The sequence below is a fragment of the Cavia porcellus genome, unplaced genomic scaffold (assembly GCF_034190915.1).
Source record: "Cavia porcellus strain 051 isolate PalLab524CR breed Dunkin Hartley unplaced genomic scaffold, mCavPor4.1 scaffold_21, whole genome shotgun sequence".
In the NCBI taxonomy this organism is placed as follows: Eukaryota; Metazoa; Chordata; class Mammalia; order Rodentia; family Caviidae; genus Cavia; species Cavia porcellus.
In genome coordinates, this window is record NW_026947504.1 from 7,750,157 (window position 1) to 7,776,046 (window position 25,890).

Sequence of the window (25,890 nt, forward strand, 5' to 3'; positions counted from 1 at the left end):
TTATACTTTTTGAATTCAATGATAAGTTAAAATAAGTTGCTTTAAAGAAAAGCAAAGTAGCTCACAAGAGTATTTACCTGGAGTTGCCAAATGAGAAGAAATGATATCTACCTTTTTGTTGTTTTTTTCTGCTATATTTACTTTCTGTTACAACTAAAAAATAGACTCAATTTTTTTTTAACCATTGTAAATGAACTGATTCATTTATAGCTTTTTCTCAGACCTTGTTCATCTCATTTTCCTGTTTTGTTGCTTGTCATGGAATCTTCATGATAATCCTATCTCATCTCCTTTTAGGTAACTGCTACCATTTATTGAATGCTTACTATGCTTATATGCCAGTTCATACTAGATACTTTCGTTATTTTAATTTAATCATTTCAACACTCCTTTGAGGTAGGTATTATCTATATTTTTATAGGTGAATAAATGTAGGTTCAGAGAAATGAAGTAAAATAAAAAATCTCAAAATAAAACAACAGAGTGGCTACATTGTTAATGTGCTAATGAGTGGTAAAGCTAGAATTAAAAGGCAGTACTAAATCCAGAGCATTAAAAGGCAGTAGTGAATCCAGAGCTCATGCTACTATATTTTTAACAAATGCTGTTTCATAGATCTCAAATGAGGAAAATAAAGGCAATGTAGTAAATTTCTCAAAGCATTTTTTCTGTTTTTTTTTTTGAAACAGTGCCTTTGCTAATGTTACAAAATGAATTTTAAAAATATTTGTGCTTGACAAAGTATCAGGTTGGAAACTTTACATTAGGACCTTAGGTAAAGCCTCCATAGTGTAGGAACCATTGAACTAAATGACTTGGCCAGGATCATCACACAGCTTAATAGTTAGTGGTCAGAACTAGAAAAAAACTCATCTCTGTCTCCTCTTCTAGTTATCTTACTTGCTAGGTTGTCCTGCTCCCTGTCTTCTGTTGCAGTGTACTAAATAGTTACATAAGATATATGTGTCTCAAATTAGCATATAATCATATTTGGCCTTGTTGGAAAAGTGTTATTTAATGAAATTAGTGATAGCAATATAGATCAGCATATTAAGAAGGCGTCTTTTGGTTACCATCGTGTATAGTAAGAGTATTCTAAGGTAACTGCAATGAATTTACTTGAAAAGTTAGGTCTTTCATTATTCATTTTTAAAAGACTAAGATAATAATTAAAATCACTGGTAGAGAAAGTTATATGCCTACTTTTAAGGCAATATAGGAAACATTGGCTTTAAAATATTCCTATATTCTAATTATTTTGTGAAAATTCAGATTTGTATGCTATTCTATTGGTAGTTACTGTCAGTGCATGGTTCCTATGAATGAAGATCAATTGCCTTATGATGACTGACTGGTTTGTTTTTTCTTCCTGTCAAATTTATCTAAACCAGAAAGAAAGTAAAAGTTGTATATAAGGCTTTTATTTGCTGAACTGAAATTTGGCAGCTATCTGTCACAGAGCAGCACATTTGGCTCTTTCCCTACTCATCCTTCTCTTCTTTTCTACTTTATCCTTAACTGAATAGGTTCTATTTTTTGATAGTAGAAAAGGTATTTTTTCTTCCTTTTTTAAATGTAGATATCACACTGTATCCTAGTGTGTTGATTCACTTGCATTGGTACGCACTTTTGAAAAGAGAAAGGCAAGGATATCCCTAACAACAAACCCTAAGAACCAAGACTTACACAGTTTAAGCTGTCAAGGTAAGTTTAAACTGTTCAGTAGCTTTTAATATCCTAGACTGAGAACACGTTTTTATTGTTAAATTGTAAAATAATCATCGAACTGTTTTAACCAATTTTTGTTTTTGTTTTCAAATTGCAGGCTATATATTACAAAATTTACCATTTCTGGGAGGTTAAGTATGGAAGATTACAAACTGAGCAACTTAGTGATTTAGCGAGAGCCTGTCTCAAAATAAAAAATGGGTTTGGGCTTGGAGTACAGCTCAGTGAGAGTGCTCTGGGTTCAATTCCCAGTACCACACCAAAATTCCCAAAACCCCAACAGCAACAACAAAAAACATTTTAATCATTCCTAAGTGTATAGGTCAGTGGCATTGGATACATTCACATTGTTATGCAGCTATCAACAACAAACATCTCCTGAACTCACTTTTTGCTTTTTTGTTTGTTTGAAACTGTGTCACTATGCACTTCAGATTGGCCTTAACTCAGTTATGTACCTGAATCTTCCAGTGATCCTCCTGCCTCAGCTTCCCCAGTGCTAGGATTATAGATGTATGCTTTCACACCCCACCTTTCCTGAACTCTTGCATTTTTCCAAACTAAAGCTCATATAGTAATTCTCTATTCTGTATTTTCTCTGCCCCCAGTTCCTAGAGACCACTATTCTGTTTTTTTGTCTCTGAAATTGATTATCCTGCTTTCTCATATAATTGGAATCATGGGTGTTTATCTTTCTATGACTGGTTTTATTAGCATAATATCTTTAAGATTCATCCAATTGTAACGTGTCAAAAAAATTTTTTTTTTTTTTTTTTTTTTTGGTCTTTTTGCTTTTTATCAGTACCGGGGATCGAACTCACGACTGCCTACTTTCAAGGCAGGCGCTTATGCCACTGAGCTAAACCCCCAGCCCCGTGTCAGAAATTTTTTTGAGAATTTTATTATTTTTGTTTTCATCATCATTATTTAATTAATCTTGGGTTTTTTTGGTTTTTTTTTTTTGTGTTTTTTTTTTTTTTTTGAGATAGAGTCTCGCTATGTAGTCCACGTTGTTTTTGAACTCACTGTGTAGCTTAGGCTAGCCGGATTCTCCTGCCTCGGTCTTCCAAGTGCTGGAATTACAGGTTTGTGTCACCACGCCCAGCTTGTTTTGAGTTAATTTCTGTATATTTTGTGGATATCCAATTGTTTCAGCACCATTTATTGGAAAGACTGTATTTCTTTTCTTGTTAAATTATGCTGGCACTTTTGGCTGTTAATTTCTAATATTTCTATTCCATTGATCTATGTCTCCTTTTGCCCCACTATAGGTTTTTGTAGTAAGTTTTGAAATGGGCAAGTCTAAGAAATCTGACTTTGTATTTTAAAATTATTTTGGCTATTCTGGGTTATTAGACAAGTTCATGTTCTCTTTTAGTCTTCAGGAACGGAAGTTTTTAATATGCTAGAGAATTCGTGTTGACGCAAAAGATTTCTGTCCTCCGTCATATATTGTAGCTCTTTAACTTTCTGCTTTTCTGTGTATGCCAAAGGTAAATGGGAGAAAGTCATATGATTTAAACCTGTAAGTCTTGCCAGACTGCCAGAAGAGCAAGTTGTCATAGTAATAGCTCGTGTGTGTGTGTGTGTGTGTGTGTGTGTGTGTGTGTGTGTGTGTATGTACAGTTTCTCTTCTGGCAAAGTCTGAATATATGTTTGAGAGGAGGTAAAACCAAAAGGGGAAGAGTTAGTTGGTTTGGATAGTTACAGTTTGTGAGCACATCTAATGCAGAGTGTAGTCCCCAAGAAGAATGTGTGCAAAATTTCTTTTTCCAGGGTAATAAAAGAATAAGTGGGGGTTGGGGATTTAGCTCAGCGGCATAAGTGCCTGCCTTGCAAGCAGGCAGTCGTGAGTTCGATCCCTGGTACCGATAAAAAAGAAAAAGACAAAAAAAAAAAAAAAAAAGAATAAATGGAGTAAATATAAACGATAATAATTAGAATTTTTGCATCTGGTGTCTTTTGTGTATGGCTTACAAAATATAAATTCAGTATTTAAGTAGCCAAATTTGCTTAACACATAAGACAGTGTTACCACTTTTATGATTAAATTATAAAGTAAGTTTCAGTTGTCACTGCTCTTATTCAAATTATGTTAGGTTACTAGTTATTTTGACTCTGAAACAATGAAAGTCTGTATTATACTAGACTTAACTAATAGGTTAACAAAGAGAAGTGATTTGTTTGTTTTTAGTTTGAAGAGATCAATTATTTAAGTCTTAACTCACTGATGGATTTGCCCTATTACAATTATCCCCAACAAAATTTAGAGTGATATGATATCGTTATCATAGGTACTTAGTATTATGTATCTCATTGTCAGTGATCTGTTGAAGCTCATCTTTCTTTAAGGAAGAAAATCAGACTAGTCTTGGGTAGGATCTTTTCGTGAACTATCTTGCATAATATAGCATCACGGCTTCCAGGAGTTAAAGTGCTTGTAGTTTGTTTAAGATTTTTTTTCCTCCCTGAGACAGGTTCTCACTATGTAGTTCAGGCTGCCTTTGAACTCACTATGTAGTCTAGGCTGGTCTTGAACTTATTACTCCTCCTTCCTCAACCTCTGAGTCCTGGTATTACAGGCTCACACCCAGCTTGTTTAAGAATTCTGATTGGTATTTTACAGTTGATTTATTTATTTTGAGCCTACTGTTTAAGCTTTATTCAAAGCTTTAGAATTATAAAGAAGAAAAAAAGTGCTTTTCTAGACATCAGATTTTTCAAGAATATGAACATTTCAGAGAATGAGAAACGGTAAATAATTCAGGTTATATTTGGATGGAGGACAGTGAGGATAGGGTTGGAAAGCTACATGAAAGCCTAATCCTAAATACCTTATATACTAGTCTAAGGAATTTGCATCCTTTAACAAAAGAATGGGAGGGATTTAAAATTCTTCCAGATTCTTTTCAGATATTAATAAATTATATTTGACTGCTTCAGTTATTGTATACTTTAATTGTATCACTCTTTTAAGTTTTTTTGTGGTTTTGTGACAGTTCAAGGTAGACATTTAGTGTGTATGGATCATTACCTCATGTTAGTTGAATGATTTTTATAAAGGTTGATGTTTCAGTGTCTTACTTTAGGCAATGAATGGGATTTATACATCAGACTTAAAAGGGCAGTGATTTAAAATAAAAGCATATGTAGTCCATCAGTAAAAGACTGTTATCATATTTAAGTGAAACTACGAGCATTCTTTTATTATGTTCTATAAATCTCTAAGCATGTCCTGTTGCAGGCCTTTGACATTTGTAGTTTCCTCTGTCAAGAGCATTTTTTCTTCCATATCCATGTGGCTTCTCCCTCAATTCTTTTAACTGCCTTTTAAGAGGCCTTCCAACTACTTTATAGTTGGAAATAGTTCTTCCAACTAATGTATATGTATTTTACATAAATATCTCAGGCTCACCTCATTCCTCCTTCAACTCTTAGCATTTTTTCCTCCATCGTTAGTATTGCCCTAAAGCTAGTCAGAGAGTTCATAGCTCACATCTGCTGCTGTTTCCCACCATATACATCTAAGTAGTCCCCTTTTCTGTATCTTTCCTGCTTCTGTTGTAAATCAAACATTGTTCACCTGTACTATTGCAGTAACCCCTAGTTGTTTCTGTTTACTTCCAAGCTTATTCTTCTTCAGTTCTTTTCCTTGCTTTGAGGAATAAAATCTTTAATGCCAGTTTAATCATGGCACTTCTTTGGCTACAATCCTTCCCATTCTTTTGTTAAATGATCCAAATTCTTTGACATGGTATACAAGATTTTTTAGGATTTGACTTTTATGAAGCTTGCTAACCTTATCCTCACTGTCTTCTATTTTTTCTATTTCTTTCTTTCTTCTTGAGACAGAGTCTTGCTCTGTAGTTGACACTGGCCTCCAACTTATGGTGATCTTCCTGAGTGCTGGTATTAGGAGCATGCAGCACTACACCTGGCTGACTTTTTATATTTTAGCCATACTAAAGTGCCATAGTTCTCTAAGCATATCAAGCTGTTATATGTCCTAGTATATCTGCTTCCACTAGTTTTGATTTCTAGAAATTTGGTAATAGCTTCATATTGAATGCTTATTGTTCACTGAGCTAAATATCTACCTGTATATTATACAGTAAATATTACAAGTACCATATGAGGAAAGTAATGTTTTTGCCAATTTATAGGTAAGGAAACTGAAGTTTCGAGACACTATGTAACAAACAGCATCTACATTTAGTAATGAGGCCAGGATTTGAAGCCAGGTCTCGTGGTAAAGCTGTATTTATAACTAACTTACAAACTAACTTCTTTCTTTCACACTACTTTCTTATTTTTGAAGGAAGGTACCATTATGTTGCCCAGGTTGATCTTGAATTCATAGACTCAAGCAATTCTCCTGCCTCAGGCTCCCAATAGCTGGGACTGTATAGGTATTCCTTGTATGCCTGGCTATAACCACTATATTGCTAATACTGCTCTCATCTACAGTCCCACTTCCCAACAAGAATACCCTCTTGTTCTGAGTTTTCATCTCTGAATTCCTTCATTACTGCCCAATTTGAGTTAAACATTTCCTTCAGGGTTTTCCCTGGGTGTCTGAATATACAGTAACTACCTTTGTAGCATATGTAATACTTGGTTGCATTTTTTACATTAAGTTTACTGGTACATTTTAAGCATATGTAATGATCACATTCATCATAGGGAATTTGTACCTGTACATGATACACCTTAATTCTTTTTTTTCCTCCATTTCCCTGCATTTATTTGATTACAGATCATCTGTTTCTGTCTCTGTCTCTCTGTCTCTGTCTCTGTCTCTCTGTCTCTGTTTCTCTCTCTTTTTTTTTCTCTCTCTGTCTCTCTCTCAGTCTCTCTCTCTCTGTCTCTCTCTCTGTCTCTCTCTCTCTGTCTTTCTCTCTCTGGGAATCAAGCTTATGACTTTCTGCTTGCCAGGCAGGAGCTTGTGCCACTGAGCTATATCCCTGGCCCTATAGATCTTATCTTAATGAGTTATCTTAATAAGAGCAGCTCTTATTTTTGTGTTCCTGGTATACAGTATTTGGTACGTAGTCTGGTAATAAATACTGAATGAATGTATGTGTAGTGCTTAACATGTTTAAGTTACTTATATAATGGGTTCTATAGTATTTTTATGGAGTGGAGAGTAAGAGACATGGGCCTTAGGCAAACTGACCTTAAGTATAGTATTGATAATATTGTAGTAATAATAGGTAATACTTATTGAACAATTACCATGTGCTAAACACTTGTGCAATTTTAAATGTATGATATTGTTTGGTCATCAGTAACCTTATGTTGTAGCTGTGGTTATCATTGGATAGCAAGGAAATTGAGGCTAAAAGTGAGACAAGTTTGCTAGGATCACTGTGAGTTGTAGGGCTCATAAAAATATCCCTCATTCTTAGTCATTGTATTCTGTTCTCCATATTTGTGTTAGCTGAAGGCTTATAGATGTTTGACACTATTCTTGAGTCTTTTTAAATAAAATTTTTCTTTGGTCTATTTAATTTTCATTTTTTATAGTGAGAAGCCAGCACTTTTTTTTTGTACCAGGAATTGAACTCATACATTGCACTTGCCAGGCATATGCTTGAGCCATTGAGCTATATCCGTGGCCCGTGTGTGCGTGTGTGTGTGCGCGCGCGCGTGCACGTATCTACGTGTGCTTTGTTTTGAGACAGGGTCTTGCTATGTAGCACAGGCTGACCTGGATCTCCCTACAGTCTTCCTGCCTCAGCCTCCTGAGTGGTGGGATCACAAGCATGCACTACCATGCCCAGCCAGTACTTCTTTCTAACCTCAGCTTTATTCATTTATTATGATAGGAAAAATATAGTGTAACATTTCTTCTCCCAACATTAAGATATCCCTAACTTTGATTGCCAGGAGCTTTATTCCTTGTTACTTTTCTGATAAGTATTTGAGCAGTTTTTAAAAAAATACTTACGGCACAGGTGTTTTTGTTGTATGTTTGCTGGTTAAATAATAAATACAGCTGCCAGAAATTTCTATTTTTTTAATTTTTAATTTGTTTTTTAGAAATTTCTAAATGAATTCATTATTTGCCTGGACATTAAAAACTGTGGTAGATTTAGTGGGCCTAATAATCTGTTGCATTTAATTAATTAATATTTTTATTTTTGGTTTTTTGAAACAAGGTCTCGCTATGTGTCCCAGACTGGCCTTGAATTGATAGCAGTCTTCCTGCTTCTCACCTTCTGAGTGCTGTGATCACACATTAGTAAAACATGGATTACTGATATTAACCCATGACTATAGGACAGCTATGGATTCTTTACTTACTTCCTTGATCAGTATTTGCTTTAGTTGTAGTCTATTGTTTAGAAGATGCACTTATTACAGTTAGGTGTGCTCAAAAGGTTGTAAGCTTTGGAGTTTGAAACACATGACTTCAGATCCTGAATAGTTGTAAGATCTTAGGCAAGTTATTTAACTTTTCTGAGTTTTAGTTAGGTAAAAATAAAAGCCATTTAATTTACTTTATGGAATAGTTAAGATTGAATATAAAAATATTCAGTGGAAAAGATGGATATATATGAAGCATTTTATTAATGGTAGCCTATTATTTTTAAAAAAGACATGGTAGTTTTTTAAAAGTCTTTTTCCCTCTATACAGATTTTAAAAGATAACAGATTGTGTATTAAAACTATATTTTAGAAATGAAGTTTTTGGGATTGAGCAAAGTACAGTTTCTTCAGCTTTCTGATGAGGAAAAGCATGGTTATCTCTTGTGCTGTGTGTAACTAATTAGTTTCGTAAATCTAAAGGTACCTTTCATTATTATTATTATTATTATTATTAATTTAGATTGAGTTTTCTTAATTTAGAGTATTATTAATTTAGATTGCGACACAGGGCTAGGAGTGCCTTATGGGGCAGTTCTTACAGACTGTGGATAGCTCTTAGATGAGAGGAGACCCAGTGCCTTCCAAGGTCACAGTTTTGAAGTCTTAGTGTCTTCCCTGTGAAGGGGAGGACACTGATATCTGTATAGGTCAGACATAAAAATTTTCTTTTAGTACTTTTTTTTTTTTTTTTTTAGAGGCAGGATCTTACTTTGTGAATCACTTTGTAATTCAGTCTGGCCTTGAAAACATTATGTATAATGCAAACTGGCCTCAAACTCATGTAGATTCTCCTGCCTCAGCCTTCCAAGTACTGGAATTATTGGCATGTGCCACCACATTGTTATATTTTAGTATTTTTTGCTGGTCATTCTGATAGTGATATAGCACTCTTAGGTTCTCAAAAAAGCTATAAACAATTAGAATTAGATTAGGGAATGTTTCAAATCTGCCACTAGAATCTTACCTTAGTGTCCTGCTTATGAAGATAGGATTGGTATCATTTTCACTGCTGAATTCTGGTCCCAAGCTTTCTGCTTCTTAGGCTATACCATGGTAGCCCAAGGCTCCCAGGACAGTTCACATGCCACTTTCTCAAAGTAGTTTGTTTTGTTCTTTTACCACTTCCTTTATTTATTTTTTCATTTCTTTTATTCTTGAGAACAAATGGTACACCTTCCTTCTTCTTTGCTTCAGCACTATTTTTTTTTTCTTGGCTGCCCCTAGACTCTCAAGTCAGCTAATCCCTGCCATTGCCCCTTCACCTGCAAGGGCATCAGGCTCTGTGTCTTTTGAGAATACATTGTGGGCTTGAAATTGAGAACAGTTTTCCTTCAAAAAGGACCTTGGAAAAGTTTTTATGTTAATATACCCAGTCTTTTCAACTCAGGTTTTTTGCCAATATTAGGGATTGAGCCTACATCCTTTGCAGTGAGCTTTATCTCTAGCTCATATTTTATTTTGAGACAGTGTCTCACTAAGTTGCTGAAGTTGGGCTCAAACTTTAGATCCTTTTGCCTCAGCCTCCTCAAGAATTAGGATTCAAGGTGCCACCATGCCTGTTTTCTTTTCTTTTTTTTTCTTTTGGATAGCAGGGATTGAACTCATGACTTCATGCTTGCCAGGCAGGCACTTGTGCTGCTGAGCTGAATCCCGGCCACCATGCCTGTTTTCATCCTAGTATTTCATGGTGATGGTTTTGTTTTGTTTTTAGTATTTTGAGGCAGAGAGTGACTTTGTAGTTCAGGCTGACCCTGATCTTTCTTTGTAACTCTGACTGGCCTTGAACTTGCAGTGATCTTCTTGTCTCAGCCTTCCAAGTGCTGGGATTACAGATATGTGCCACCATGCCTGGGTCTTTCATGGTGGTGTTACTGATGACTTTTTTGTATCAACCAAATTCATTCTTGATTCATGTTCTAAATTACAATTGTATTACTTTTGAAGAAAAATTAGATCTTGGGGCATGCGAATATTGAAACTTCAGAGCACTTTTTTTTTTTGTGGAAAGGAATTGCTATATCCTCAGTAATTCCTCCTCGAATGTGGGCCTATGAGTTTTGCTGTCCTGAGTTGAAATATTAAGCCACTAGCATTCTGAAATAGTGGAAGTACTGATTTTGACTTAATATAGAAGGCTCACTGGAGTAGGCAAAGTTAAAGACATGTTGACTCATCCAAATATAAATTAGAGAAAGAGATTAAGTTCATTTCAAAATGCCCTATTCTAAATAATCTGAGCTTAGTTTCTTTCTTTCTTTTTTTTTTTTTTTTTTTTGGTCTTTTTCCTTTTTACCGGTATCAGGGATCGAACTCACAACTGCCTGCTTCCAAGGCAGGTGCTTATGCCGCTGAGCTAAATCCCCAGCCCCTGAGCTCAGTTTCTTAAGGGAACTTAATGTTTTGGAAGGTTTTTCAGGAGAGATAGCATGAAATAAAGATTTAGTCTTTCCTTAAAGTTTCCAGTAGCTCCATCTGGGGCTGGTATGTGTATATGTGGGGCTAGGAGTTGAACCCAAGGAGTCACACATTAGGCAAGTGCTCTACCATTGAGCTGTTAGCCTATTGTGATATTATACTTAACATCACAATGGGCTGTCAGAATGGAACACATTAAAAATTTTATAATCCATTTGTCTATTTTAAGAAGAGGCTTTATGAAAAATAATGTCCAAAGTCTGGTAGGGCATTTTTAAAAATTAGTATGTATTTGCGCTACTAATGGTTACATTCCTCGTGGGGAGTTTTCATATTACACATCTTCACATCTTAATTCTTTTTTCATCCCTTTTCCCTTCCCTTGCTGTCCTCTCCTTCATTTTTTTTTTTTTTTTTTTTAAGTACTAGGGATTGAAACTCATGACCTCGAGCTTGCCAGGCAGGTGCTTACGCCACTGAGGTAAATTCCCAGCTTCCCCTCCATTTCTTGTTCTCTGCTGTTTTCCAAGATTTATCTCCCGATTTCTTATATTATCTTTTATTTTGCTCTTTATTTACATTTTAGGTTTTTTTTTGTATTTATTTCATTTAATGTTATAGTCTGAAGGCGAATCTGGTTTTTTACAAATGACTTAAAAGTTTATCATTCTTGGGCCGGGGATTTAGCTCAGTGGCATAAGTGCTGCTGGCAAGTGCCAGGTCATGAGTTTGATCCCTGATACTCCCCCCCAAAAAAAGAATAAGTAAAATAAAAAATTTTAAAAGAGTAAAGCTTAATGTTCTTTCTGGCAGAGTTGTACTCTAACTGTGTATAAATATCATACTTTATTTCCATCTGTTGATGGACATATCGGCTCCTTCCAAGATTTAGCTATTGTGAGTTGTACAGCAGTAAACAGGTATGCATGTGTCACTGTCATGTGTCTTTAACTCTTTCAGGAAGATAACTAGGAGACAAGCTAGGTCAAATGGAATTTCTCTTTAGTTTTCTGAGGAATCTCCATTCTGATTTTAATAGAGGTTGTACTAGTTTGCATTTTCATCAACAATGTAAAAGGGTTCCATTTGCCCAGAAGCCTCACTAGCATTTGTTATTATTATTTGATTTTCTGATGATAGTCATTCTTTCTGAAGTCAGATGGAATCTCAGTGTTGCTTTGATTTTCATTTCTTTAATGGCCAGAAATGTTGAACATTTTTTCATGTATTTATTGGCCATTTGTGATACTTCTGAAAAGTGTCCATTTCATTTGCCCATTTTTTTGATTAGGTCTTTTATTTTGGAAGGCAGTGTAATTTCTTTTGAGTTCTTTGTATATTGTGCCTGTTAGTTCTCTATCTGAAAAATAACTGGCAGAAATTTGTTCCCATTCTGTAGATTGTCCCTTTACTCGTTTCCTTTTCTTTGTAGAAGCCTTCTAATTTGATGTAACCCCATTTGTTTGTTTTGTTTTGTTTTGTTTTGTCTTTTTCCTTTTTATCGGTACCAGGGATCGAACTCACGACTGCCTGCTTGCAAGGCAGGCGCTTATGCCGCTGAGCTAAATCCCCAGCCCCATAACCCCATTTGTTAATTCTTGATGTTGTATCTTGTGCTATTGGGGTTCTGTTCAGAACACCCTTTTCTATGCCTGTGTCTTCCAGATTAAAGTGCTTCTTTTTAACATTTACATTTTTGATCTATTTTGATTTTAGGGTTAGAGATAACAGTGAAAGATACAGACTAAACTCAGTCTTCTGCATGTGAATAGCCAGTTTTTCTGGAACCATTTTTTTTTTTTAAGAATAGGAAGTACTTATTGAGCTTAAGAAAGCTTTTGTCATCTGAGTAGTGACCCTCCAGCACTGTTTTTAAAAGGCCTAGTTTTTGGCTTGGATTAGATTGCTGAATGTACCTGAGGTGGTTTGTGCATCCTCTGTTCTGTTCTACTGATTCACATGTCTTTTTTTGTCCCAGGACCATGCTGGCTTTGTTGTTGTTGTTGTTGCTGTTTTTTTTTTTTACTACTGGGAAGCAAACTTAGGATCTTGCGCTTTCCAAGCAGGCTCTGTGCCACTGAGCTATATTACCCTGGCTTCAGGACCATGCTGTTTTTGTCACTGTAGCTTTGTAATATAACTTGCAGTTCAGGACTATGAGGCCTTCTCTTGTTGCCTAGGACTCCATTTGCTATTCTAGATCTCTTCTAGTTCCATATGAATTTTAGGATTTTTTCTTTAGTTCTGTGAGGAACACTGCTGCTATTTTGATTGCGATTGCATTAAATCTGTTTATCAGTTTTGGAAGTATGACCATTTTGACAATATTGCTCAACCTATCTAGAAATGGAAGCGCTTTCCTTTTTCTGATGGTCAATCTCTTTCTTTTTCTTTTCTTTTTTTTTTTTTTTTGAGACATGGTCTTGCTGTATTGTGTAGGCCGGCCTTGAATTCACTGTGTACCCTAGGAAAGCCTCAAATTCACCGCAGTTTTCCTACCTGACCTTCCCAAGTGCTGGGATAGGCATGCAACAGAAACCCAGCTAATCTCCTTTTTGAGAGTACTGTATTTCATTGTAGAAGTCTTTCACTTCCCTTGATTAGGTTAATTCCTAAGTAGTTAAAAAAATTTTTTTTGAGATGGTATCATATGCAGCCTAAGTTAGCCTCAAATTTATAGTGATTCTCTTGCCTCAGCCTCCCAAATGCTGGAATTACAGGCATATACCATCATGCTCATTCTAATATTTCATTTTTTTGATGCTATTGTAAGTGATACTGTTTTCCTAACTTCTTTCTTGCTGAGTTCATTATTGGTGTACAGGAACACTATTTTTTGTGTTGAGTTTGTAATCCTGCCTACTATATTACTACATCTGGTTATTCTAAGAGTCTTTTGGTGGAATTTTTGGGATCACATTATCTCCAAATAATGATAATTTGACTTCTTCCTTTCTTTCTTTTTTTTTTTTTTGTCTTTTTCCTTTTTATCGGTACCGGGGATCGAACTCACGACTGCCTGCTTGCAAGGCAGGCGCTTATGCCGCTGAACTAAATCCCTAGCCCCCTCTTCCTTTCTTTTATACAGCCCTTTTAATTTCTTTCTCTTGGCTGATCTCATTGTTTCTAGTTCTGTACTGAGCAAGAGTGGTGATAGCAGACATCCTTGTCTTGCTCCTGATTTTAGAGGGAAAACTTTCATTTCCCCCCATTTAATATAATGTTGACAGTTGGTTTGTCATAAATGGCTTTTATCAGATTGAGATAAAGTCCTTTTATACCATTTTCTTTAGGGCTTTTATCATGAATGAATATTGGATTTTTTTTCTTTTTCTTTTTGTTACTGGGATCAAACTAGTGACCTTGTGATTGCCAGATAGACGCTGTGCCCTGACTCTTGGATATTGGATTTTGACAGAGGTTTTTTTCCCACATCTTTTGGGATGATCAGTATGGTTTTTATCTGTTTACATGATTTGTTAGATTTATTTATTGATTTGTGTGTGTTGAACCATCCTTGCATTACTTGGATGAAGCTACTTGGTTATGATGTATGATCTTTTTGTTGACTTGCTGCATTCTGTTTGCCAGTGTCTTGTTGAGGATTTTTATGTCTACATTATAAAAGAGATTGGCCTGTAGTTTTTTCGTTGGGTTTTTGTCTGGTTTTGTAATCAGGATTTTTTTTTTGGTACCGGGGATGGAACTCATGATCACCGGATTTCAAGGCAGACGCTTATGCTGCTAAGCTAAATCCCCAGCCATGGAATCAGGAATTTTTAAAAACTTATATGTGATAGCTAAAATGATATTCTTTATTTGCTCCCTACATAGTATAACTACGTGAAAATATCTGATCAAAAACATGTAATGTCTGTGTTTTAAAATAGAATGTTTTTTTCTTACTAATTTAGTTTCTATTAGCTAGCAGTTGCTATATTTAGAAACACGGCCTGAAAGTAACAATTGACTGCATGCGATTTCACTCTTTTACTGTGCTAAGACTTAAACTATATTAATACATTTGAAGTTTTACGTATAGCACTGTTTACTTAATAGAAATTGTTTTCAGGTAGAAGTGGATTTTGGTCATAGGAAGGATTTAGGTTGCATGCACTTTTGAGTTATCTTATTAATTTTTTTGTCATTGTACTTGGAATTGACTCAGGACTTTCTTACTTACCTATATCTCAGCCCATTTTTTATTTTTGAAGCAAAATCATTCTGAATTACTAAATTGCATAGACTAGGCTCGAACTTGAGCTCCTCCAGCCTCAGCCTCAAAGAATGCTCAGATTACAGGCCTGCACTACCAGGCTAGGGTAATAAATGATTATTTAAACTAGATTTTGGCAAAGGCATCTGACTAATCTAGCTTTAAGTCAGGGGTCCACAGCCTGGTTGTGGCCTGTTAGGAATCAGGACACATAGTAGGAGAGTGATAGGCAAGCAAAGCTTCATCTGTATTTACAGCGTCTCCCCATTACTTGAATTACTACCTGAGTATTAAATTGTCATAGGAGCATGGACCTCACTGTGACTTGTATAAAGGAGGGAAGGATTTAGGTTGCATGCACTTTTGAGTTATCTTGAAACCTATCCAGGGAAAAATTTCTTCCATAAAACCGGTATCTGGTGTCAAAATGGTTGAAGACTGCTGTTTTAGTTGGTTAATACCAAGTGTGGTTAATCTCCCTTGGTGATTGTTACCAGCCAGTGGTTTATTTCTGAAATGCCAAAATGGGATAAACTGGAGTGAAATGTCTGTTCCCTTGTTGGATTCCCTGTATTTATTTTAGTTGAAACAAGAAACTATGCTCCTTTTTGTAAAAGGAAAGAGAAAACACAAAGTTTTTAGCCTTTAGCATTTCAGATGAGGTTACTTACAAGGGAAAAACAGGTAGTTGGGGGTATATATATTCTTGCCCACTGTTTTATTTTTGTACCTAACTAGAGATGGAGGGGGAGGAGATTCTGTAGTGCTTAAAATTTAAAATAAACCTTCTTTTCATTGGCAAAAGTAGTATTGTTAAAGGTGGATATATTTATTTGCTGTTGAATATAGCTGCTAGACAGAGATGAACTATGTATGGCTATCATTGGCAATAAGAAAACTGCTATGACTCTACAGTATATAAGATCCTATGGGGCTTTTATATTCATTTCCATGATAAAGACTAATTTAATTAGATATATTATTATTTTTGGCTTACCTGTTATATAGTGTGATATATCATCAAGCTTTTTATCTTAAATAATGCAAAGTTGGTCTTATTTCTGTATAGCTACAAATGATTTTCATTTTGGTTGGCCAGATTTATGTTGAGGTAATTCTCTTGCAATCTGAATTACCAAAAAGGTATATCTTGCTGAGATGGATGGCAAATGCCTGTAATGCTAGCACTCTGAAAGGCTGAGGCAGGAGAATTGCAAATTCAAGCCTAGTTTGGGCAACATTTCAAGCCATAGTCTTAAAATAGATAATAAAGATTGGAATATAGCACAGAAGGCCCTGGGCTCAATTCTAGTACTGAAAAAAAAAAGTGTATCCCAGCAAGTTTATCAGGTAAAATGCTTAGAAACTGTCAAGAGCAATGTACCAGATATTTACAAAGTAATAGTCATAACTGGGTATTTTATCCTTTTATTGATTTCATATTGAGTCAGGCTTATTTTTAAAATCCTAGAGAGGGTAGGAAAAGTAAATAGTAAAACTGAATGCTTTTTTGGATATCTAATTGCCACAAATGAACCAAGCGCTTAAGAATATGATGTCTTATAAATATGATATAATATTGACACCTTGGGGGGTTGCTGTTGAATCTTTCTCTTTCTAGCCATCCTCAGGTGGGCAGTGAATATTGGCTGTTAATTTGTAACATAGTCTTACTCAAATCTGTTCCCATTTGTTGTTTCTAGCCATTATAATGCCTAGTTACATCCTAAGTCTTTAGTTTTTTTTATTTGTAATATAATTTACGTATCATAACATTTATCAGGAAGTTACATTTCATTTGTTTTTAGTAGACTGACAAAACCATGCAGAAGTCACCACTGTATCTTCAGACTTACTAGAATCACTACCATTCTTTCCCCCATTCCTCAGGCATCCACTAATCTACTTTCTGTCTCAATGGATTTGTCTGGGTTAGACATATTTTTATTTGCTATCCATTAAAAAAGTTGATTACTACTGGGCATGGTGATGCACGTTTGCAATCACAGCACTCACTTGTAATCCCAGTACTCCCCAGCACTCAGGAGTATCCCCACAGCAAGTTCAAGGCCTGCTAGGGTTGCATAGTAAGTTCAAGGCCAGCCTGAGGTACATAGTGAGATCCTGTCTCAAGAAACAAAAACCCAAAATAAAACCAACCAAATAAAAAGTTGATTATCAGCTAGCCAAATAATGTAACCCAGGTAGTGTTTTCCTGTGGTTAAATGTGTGGGCCATATAGCCATGTAGTCTGGATTTGAAATCTAATTCTGCCATTTATTAGCTGTGTGCTCTTGTGGGAATACTTTGTCTTGTGTGCCTTTTTTTCATACCTGTCTACAAATAATTTCCTTAACTATACATATTTATACATATATGGACATATATAGATACATAATTATGTATTTGAGTTTAGTTACATATTTTTATGTTTATATAACATACTTTTAGCAAAATAAGCATCATGCTATTTTGTGGTTTAATAGTTTCTCCTGCCATTATGCTTTGAAAACGTTAATGACTACATAGTCATCCACGATGTGAATATACAAAATGTACTTACTACATTCTCTATGGTAGTTTTTTCTCATTTTTATAATTTTAATGTGATAAAGAACATCCTTACTGCTTATTTTTGTGTGTGTGGCTTTCTGCTAATTTTTTAAGGGATAGTTCCTTAAAATGGAATTAATGTGTAAAAGAATGTGAGCTTTTAAAAATATTTTGATAAGACATTACCACATGACTTCCCAGGAAGGTTGTACACTTTTTTTTGTTCTGTTTTTGTGGAGATAGGGTCTGGCTGTATAGTTTAGGCTAACTTTAAACTCACTGTGTAACTTAGGGAGGCCTTGAATTTGCAGTGATCCTCGTATGTCAACCTCTCAAGTGCTAGGATTATAGGCATGTGCCATCACACCCAGCTATTTGTGCATACTTTTCTTTTGTACCAGGAATCAAACTCTGGGCCTTGTACTTGCCAGGCAGGTGTTGCACTGCCGAGCTACGTCCCTGGCCCTGTGCACATTTTAATATAAGAAAGTTTCACTTAGGATTAATCTGATTTGAAATTGGGGCATTACATGTTTATTTTTGTAAACTGATTGTTGATTATACTATTCATTGATTTCATCAAGCATACATTGAATACCTAATGTGTATTAGGGATTTTTTAGGCACAGAGGATAGGGTTATGAACAAATAGATATGGTTTCTAACCTCATAGACTTTTTCTTTTCTTATGTATGGCTGTACCACCCTAAATGCGTCTGGTCTGTCTGATCTTAGAAGCTAAGTAGGGTGGGAGTTTTCCTTTCTATAGTAATCCAGATATTATTTCAGAGTTATCATTGAATAAAGTATTTAGAAGAATGGAAAAATATGCTTTAATGATCTATTTTTGCTATCAGATGTTTTTTTTTCTAAACTATTCAGCCCTTTATACATTTTTCCAGAGATTATGTTCATGTGCTTCTTTCATTTTAAAAATTAACTTTCCTTTTCTCTTTTTCTTTCTTTTCTTTTCTTACTCTGTAGTAGGCATTGAATATTTAGTGCACTTCAGGAAAGTTTAGTATGTCTGGATTATATTTGGAGTCATGTGTGAATAGCAGATAGAATGTTCTTCAGAGTCCCTTCTTATAACTTTGTATTTCTGTAATACTTTATCTGGTTCTGTTTAAATTTCAAATTAAGTGATCTTACTTTAAATTGTATTTACCATATTCACTATTTCATGGGTATTGCCTCTTTAATTCATAAACAGGTTGAATCATTTATTTTGGACCAAGAAGATCTGGATAATCCAGTGCTTAAAACAACATCAGAGATATTCTTATCAAGTACTGCAGAAGGAGCAGATTTGCACACTGTGGATCCAGAGACACAGGCACGACTAGAAGCATTGCTAGAAGCAGCAGGTACTTTGGTTTTTTTCATCTCTTTAAAGTATATATCTCTCTAGAAAGTCACACAAGTTTATCCCAGAGTTGCATAAGATAAAAAATTGGCAATGTCTATAAAATTTATTTCCTACTGAAAATGTTCACATTTTATATTTTTAAAATTCTTGGTTGAAGCTGGATGTAGTGGTGCATACTTGTAATCCCAGCCACTCAGAGGGCTGTGACAGAAGGATCATGAATTCGAGGTCAGTCTGGTCTACTGCAACAAGACCCCTGTTCAAAACAAAACAAAATACTCCAAGAACTGGGTTGAAAGCACTGAGTGATTTCTAGACTCACTTCTAATATTCTTAAGGTGGTAAAGATAATTAACACCAGTTATTAAGGAAAACTTACCAATATCAATATCAGTTACATTATAGAGTAAAAACGTAGATGATATATTTAGGTTGTCAAATTATGACCTCTTAACTCTGCATGTTTATAACTTATTCACTTTAATCTTTGATAACTTAATTATAACTAGTTCTCTTTTACTTGATAAACATTTAAAAATTGAATAAATACTTGCATTAAAATATACCAGGCAGAGGATTTAGGTCTACAGCATAAGTGCCTGTGAGTTTGATCCTTGGTACTAAAAAAAAAAGGAAATAGGTATCCTCTTAAAATATATCAGGCTATATATGATAAATGTGTATATCAGTCACCTGTTTGTGGTTGGGACAAAATGCCTGACATAATGCAGCTTAAAGAAAGGATTTTTTTCATAGTTGAGAGATTTCAGTCAATGGTAGGTTGGCCCCAAGATAAGAGACATTGAAGTAAAGGTGCATGGCAGAGGAGAGCTGTTTATTCTATGGTGGTCAGAAGCAAAGAGAGCAGAAATAGCCAGAAAAAAGATACACTCTTCAAAGGCGTGGCCCTAGTGACCCACTTCTTCAACTCGGCCTGTCTCCGAATAGCCCATTCAGGCACAAACCCAATGGTCTAATTCATTGATAAGGTTAACACCTTCAATACCTGAGTCTTTGAGGGACACTTTGTATTTAAACCATAGCAGTATGCTTTCTCGTAATACATACATACTTTATATTGTACAAAGATTCTTTCACACTGTAATGAAAATCTTTTATTTCTTAAATTTAAAAAGGAGTTTAATTTTTCTAATCTTTATATGTGGCCTTTCCAGTATGTTTACTTTATCTAATACTTCCTTTATTTAATTAATATACTTACATATATTTAAAATAGCTAGAGCTGGATGTGGTGGTGCACACCTGTAATCCTAGCATTCAGGAGGACTGAGACAGGAGGATTGCTATGATTTGAGGCCAGCCTGGGGTACATAGTGAGTTTAAGGCCAGCCTAAACTATATAGTGAGACCTTGACCCCTTCACCTCCAAAAAAATGTTTTATTTTGTTTTGGTATCAGGGATTGAACTCACGACCTTGTGCTTGCCAGGCGGGTGCTTATGCCCCTGAGCTAAATCCCTGGTCCCCCCCAAATTTTAAAATGTATAAAAAATTTCATTCTTTGTACTTTATATTAAAGAGAGGCATTCAGAAACATAGTAACTTTTAATATATTTCATATTGAATGAAGAAAAACTTGTTGGATTTTACCAGTTAATGAGTAGGGAAAAAGCAAGAGAAAAGGAAATTGAGTATTTCAATATTTTTTCTTGGAAAAGCATAGGTATTATGTTAGAAATGTGTTTAATTGCTATCATTTTGTAATCCTCTAACTCTCCTGTTGTGGAAAAGCATAGGTATAGTTTTGTACTAGATCGGCTTTTAGTCATCTATTTCTTTTTGGCACTGATAGAAACTTAAAATTAGACTGAACAACATACTTAAGTATCCAGCAGAAGTCGGTGGTGTAGGAGATTGAACATGCTAGACAAGTGTTGTACCACTGAGCCACACTCCTGACCCCAAAGACTCAAATTAGGACAGGAGTGTAAGGATGAAAGCCATTGGGTGGTCCCTCCTTTTAATCTGGATTTCTTGTTAATTTATTAGTGATTTTTATTTATGTATGGCATAAGATCAGCAATAACAATGCCTTGCCATTCTCTGATTTTTTTTTTTTTCCTGTGCTTTAGAACCTTACATCTTTGCTTAAAGGAAAGAAATGTGAGCCAGGTGTGGTGACTGCACATATGTAATTCCAGCCCGGAGGAACTATGAGGCAGAATTGCAAGTTTTAGCTCTACCTGAGCAACACTGTCTCAAAATTAAAAAAAAAAAAAGACTCAGGATGTAACTCAGTGGTTGAGTGTCTTGGGTTCAGTTCTCAGTACTGGGAAAAGAGAAAGGGGAGAGAGAAGATACAGACATAGATGGGTGGAGGAGGGAGGAAGGGAAGGGAATGTGAAGAGAGAGAGAGGGAGAGAGAAATGTGTTTCTTTTCTTTAGGTCTTCTAGAACTAATTTCTGTTAGCTGCCAAACCCAAATTTATTTACTGGTTATAGTACATCTCTAGTCTGGTTTATGTGACTGACCACTACTCCATGATGACCAATTAATGATTTTAAATTCATTTCTTTCTTTTCATATATCATGATTCTCATTCAGCTTTTGCTCTTCTTCTTGTGCATTAAATATTCTTCCTTTTCTCTTTAACTCTAGAATGCCCTGTTTTTATAACTTAAATTGTTAGAGAAAGAATAAGCTCTGAAAATGATTTTGTGTTACCTAAGAGGTCTCAGGAACCTACTGAATTTTGTTTTGTGTATGTTGACAATTTAAATTTTAGACATCGTTAGATATGATATTGTGTTTTAAAAAATTATCAGATGCATTTAAAAATAATATGTCTCTTTCTAAGACCTGTGCAAGAATTGTTTGAATTTTATGGGGGTTTTTTGTTTGTTTCATTTTTTTTGGTACCAAAAATCAAACTCATGACCTTGTGCTTGCCAGGCAGCTGCTGTGCTGCTGATCTGTATCTCTCTCTCTCTCTCTTTTTTTTTTGTCTTTTTCATTTTTATCGGTACCGGGGATCGAACTCACGACTGCCTGCTTGCAAGGTAGGTGCTTATGCCGCTGAGCTAAATCCCCAGCCCCTGATCTGTAGCTCTTGTGAATTTTATTTTTTTGTTTGTGATGCTGGGGATTAGTCCTGGCCTTACATTTACTAGACAAGTGCTCAACCATTATGCTACACCCCAGTCTACACAGATATATTTTCATAATTAAGAGTTATTTTTAATGTGGCACAGTGGCATATGTCTATAATCCCAGCTACTTGGGAGGCACAGACAAGAAGATTGCAAGTCTAAGATCAGCCCCAGTTCCTAAGGCACTTGTTAAGTATTTTTTTGTATGCTTTAATTTTTTAATCTGCATTTTAGATATTATATTATAGTATTTTAGGGAAATTTTTGAACTCATAAGTTATATATATATTTATAAGATTGTGTAGACATTACTAGCCCTTTTTAATACAGAATTTTTTTTTAAGTACTTGGAATTGAATCTGGGGGTGTTCTTACATTGACCTTTACTTAACCCTGTTTTTAAATTTATTTGAGACACGGTCTTGCTGAGATGCCTAGGTGGAATTTTGCTTTAGCCTCCTTAAATGCTGGGATTATAGACATGTCCCATTGTACCCAACTTCCCTTCCTTTTCCTTTCCTTTCTTTTTCTTTTTTTCCTTTTTTTTTTTGCAGTGCAGGAAGTCAAACCCAGATCCTTGCATATGCTGGGTGAACACTGTCACTGAGCTACATTTTAGCTCATGATAGAATTCTTTTTTTTTTTTCATGATAGAATTCTTGACACCTTAGCTTAAGATGAAGTTTAGAACTTTTTTTTAAGATTCCTTGGGTGATTAACAAGGCCATGTCATATTTTTAATTTTTTTTACTTTAGAAACTTCTAAAATGTAAATATAACATGTATTATAAAATAGTTAAAGCAGTATAAAATATAGTAAGTAGATAAAATAAAAATTTTTTCCCATTCATTGAATATTTCTTCCCAGACAAAGTGTGTTAATCCTTCTCCTTTCAGAAGTTACGAAGTTGCATGGATGTATCACAATCAAGTCTACCAATTTTTTATTGGATGATAAAGTTTATATTCAGTATCATGAATAATGCTGTAGTTTATATCTTTGTATAGTTGTAACTTTTTCTTGTGCAGATATCTATAGACAGATTTCTAGAAAATAGTATCACTGGGTCAAGGAATATTTGCATTTAAAATTTTGATACTTAATGTAAAATGGATTCCCCAAGTTTTTACCAGTACACATTCCTATCAACAGTTTTGGGAAGTTCTCACACCTCACAGAATTTTCTTTGATCAGTTTCTTAGTTAAAAATAATTTTTTAACCATTGTAGTGTGAATTCATTTTATATTATTAGTATATTGTATGGTAGCTCTTTTTTTAAGACAGGGTCTTACTATATAGTTCAGGTGGGCCAGGATGGGTTTGGATCAGTCCTCCTGCCTCAGTCCCTGAGTGCTGAGATTATGGCATGCATCAACACCAGCTCTGTGGTAGCTCTTTGTAAATTATGATGTAAATTCACTGGATGTTAGATACATGACTTTTAAATTTTTCTAAGTTTATTTGTGGTATCTATAAAAGTGAACTTAATTTAAAATGTTTCCCCAGAAGATGATTCTATGTGAATATTTGACCTAAGGGAAAAAACAGATTGTTGTAATAAACTACTGAATATACCCTTCATTACTATTGAAAATAGTACAGATATCTAGCCACTGCTAGAGGTCTTATGGTGTGACTTTACTTTGAATGAATATGATATTTTGAAGCATCATTAAATTACATTGGAATTAGGGAAAGGACAATTTTATATATATATATATATAATATTTATATAATAGAAACATATTATACATATTTATATATATATAATAGAAACGTTAAAACATCAGTGCTTATGCAATGGTCAATATTATTGGCAGAATAGGAATTACCACTCTTACCTCTGTCAGTCTTATCTATGGGGACACTTATCTATCTTTTTGTAGATAAGTGTTTAGAAATGTAATTATAATTTCCACCTTATATTTTTTCTTTCTCTGCACTACCTGACTGACACATGCTGAAGGAATTGGCAAACTGTCAACCCCTGATGGTAAAGCTTTTGCAGATCCTGAAGTACTTCGGAGACTGACTTCCTCAGTTAGTTGTGCCCTGGATGAAGCTGCTGCTGCACTGACACGAATGAGAGCAGAAAATAGCCACAATGCAGGACAAGTGGACACGTATGTGTTTAATGATGTCTGCTAGTTATTAGACATTTTTTTGAGTGAATTTTGGGGAGGTAGCCCATTTTGGTTCGATGTGTCTTTTAAAAAAACATAAACAGGGTCCAGGGATTTAGATCAGTGGCTCGAGTACTTGCCTAGTAAGCGTGAGGTCATGAGTTCAATCCCTGGTACCCAATAAAAAGAATAAAAAAGCATAAACATTAGCCAAATAGATAATAGAATGAATATTAAGTTTGTAAGTGGATATGTAAGTAAATACATCTATGTTACTTAGATACAAAAGTTGCTATTTTAATTCTTGTATGCAACTCTTCTCAAGCATTCTTGTGAAATGTCATATACTAGAGTCTATGAGAAATCCAATCTGAGTGAGACCTAGTTTCTTTTTTTGTTTTTGGTTTTTTGAGGCATAACCCTGCTATGTAGGGTAGGCTGGCCTTGAACTCATGGCAAATCCTTTTTTCTCAGCCTCCTGTGTGTTGGGATTTATAGGCATGCAGGACCATGCCTGGTAAGACCTAGTTTCTACTTCTAAAAGAAGTTACTTATTCTGAATTTTATATTAGTAAACCCTAAACTGACGGAGTAGTAATAAATGAAATGGGCCACTAATGCAGTAGACAGATATTGTCCTTGGATCTAGCACTACCCACCATTGCATCTGAACTTGTTTAAAAAAACAGAACCTTGGGCTCTGCGCCAGATGTACTGAACTGCTGTCTGCATTTTAACGAGAAATGTGGGTGATTGGTATACATATTAAAGTTCAAGATTCACTGACCTACTTAGCTACTTTACAGCAAAATTGGATTGTTAGATTTTTACCTTTGCAGTTACCAAGTAAGATTTTCAGCCTAGGAACATATACCAAAATGTCTTTGAATATTATTAGTAGAGTTTAAAACTTGGCATCTAATACTTCAAGAGAATTTATTTAAAATGTGTTATAATATATTAGATTTAGGAAGGTAAAATGACAGATATGAAAAAAAAATGACCGCTATTTTCAAATTCACTTTTTGCCATGATTGTCATACATGAATAATTAAGAAGTGCAGAAAAGATGCTCAGCAAATAAAGTTTTTGTACAGTTCTTTCTCCTACTGTATCAACATTTTTCTACATATGATTCTTTATATTTAATTAATTTCTTATCAAAGGCTCTTCGTGTCAGTTAATTGTTGAATGGTTTTGTTTTTAGTCGCAGTCTAGCAGAAGCTTGTTCAGATGGAGATGTTAATGCTGTTCGTAAATTGCTAGATGAAGGCAGAAGTGTAAATGAACATACAGAAGAAGGAGAAAGCCTGCTGTGCTTGGCTTGTTCAGCAGGGTATTATGAATTAGCACAAGTAAGCAAAACATCTTTAGTGAGTAAAATTGTGGAAGGGTTTTGATGTTTACTTTTACTTATAAATAAAAAAAGACACAGTTTATTTTATTGCCTGTAATGCAACTGGACATGGTTTATTGTTCTGTTACTTACTTAAAGCTAATCCTGATGAAGGATTAAACTTGTCTTTGGAAATAATAAACAGCTGTAATGGAAAGTAGTAGGTTATTTTTTTGCATCCAGGTTGCCCCAGTTCTTTTATTTTTATTTTCTTTTTTAGACCAATATTGGGAAGATTGGACCAGCCCAGTTTAATACTAAACTACATCCCCTGCCCTTTTTATGTTTTATTTTGGGTCAAGACTTGAATTTGTAATCTTGCCTCAGCCTCATAGCTGCTGGGATTATTGTAAGCGTGTATCACTGTACCCAGTGGAAAGTAACCGTATTTTTATCAGTTAGTTTTTGTCTTGTGAATATAGTTTTTATGTTCCCTTGCTAGATAATGTCAAGCATGACACATTTTTTTAGACAAGGACTGTGATACTTTATAATAGGATGGCTAATGATACTACTTTACTCAAAGATGAATGATGCATATGGACAACTGTAGAATATGATCTAGTGTTATCAGCATTGAAAATTGGCATATTTAGTTGGTCTACA

At 34.9% G+C, this 25,890-nt stretch overlaps 1 protein-coding gene across 12 annotated transcripts in view; it reads left to right on the forward strand.

The window, feature by feature from the left end:
* Window positions 1-25,890, forward strand: part of Ankhd1 (ankyrin repeat and KH domain containing 1) — a 125,268-nt gene that overhangs the window by 5,351 nt on the left and 94,027 nt on the right. For all 12 annotated transcript variants that reach the window (XM_063232217.1, XM_063232209.1, XM_063232210.1 and 9 more), the window contains exons 2-4: window positions 18,498-18,651; window positions 23,732-23,888; window positions 25,096-25,243. In XM_063232217.1, the coding sequence (XP_063088287.1) occupies window positions 18,498-18,651; window positions 23,732-23,888; window positions 25,096-25,243 (459 nt within the window). The remainder of the gene's footprint in view (window positions 1-18,497; window positions 18,652-23,731; window positions 23,889-25,095; window positions 25,244-25,890) is intronic.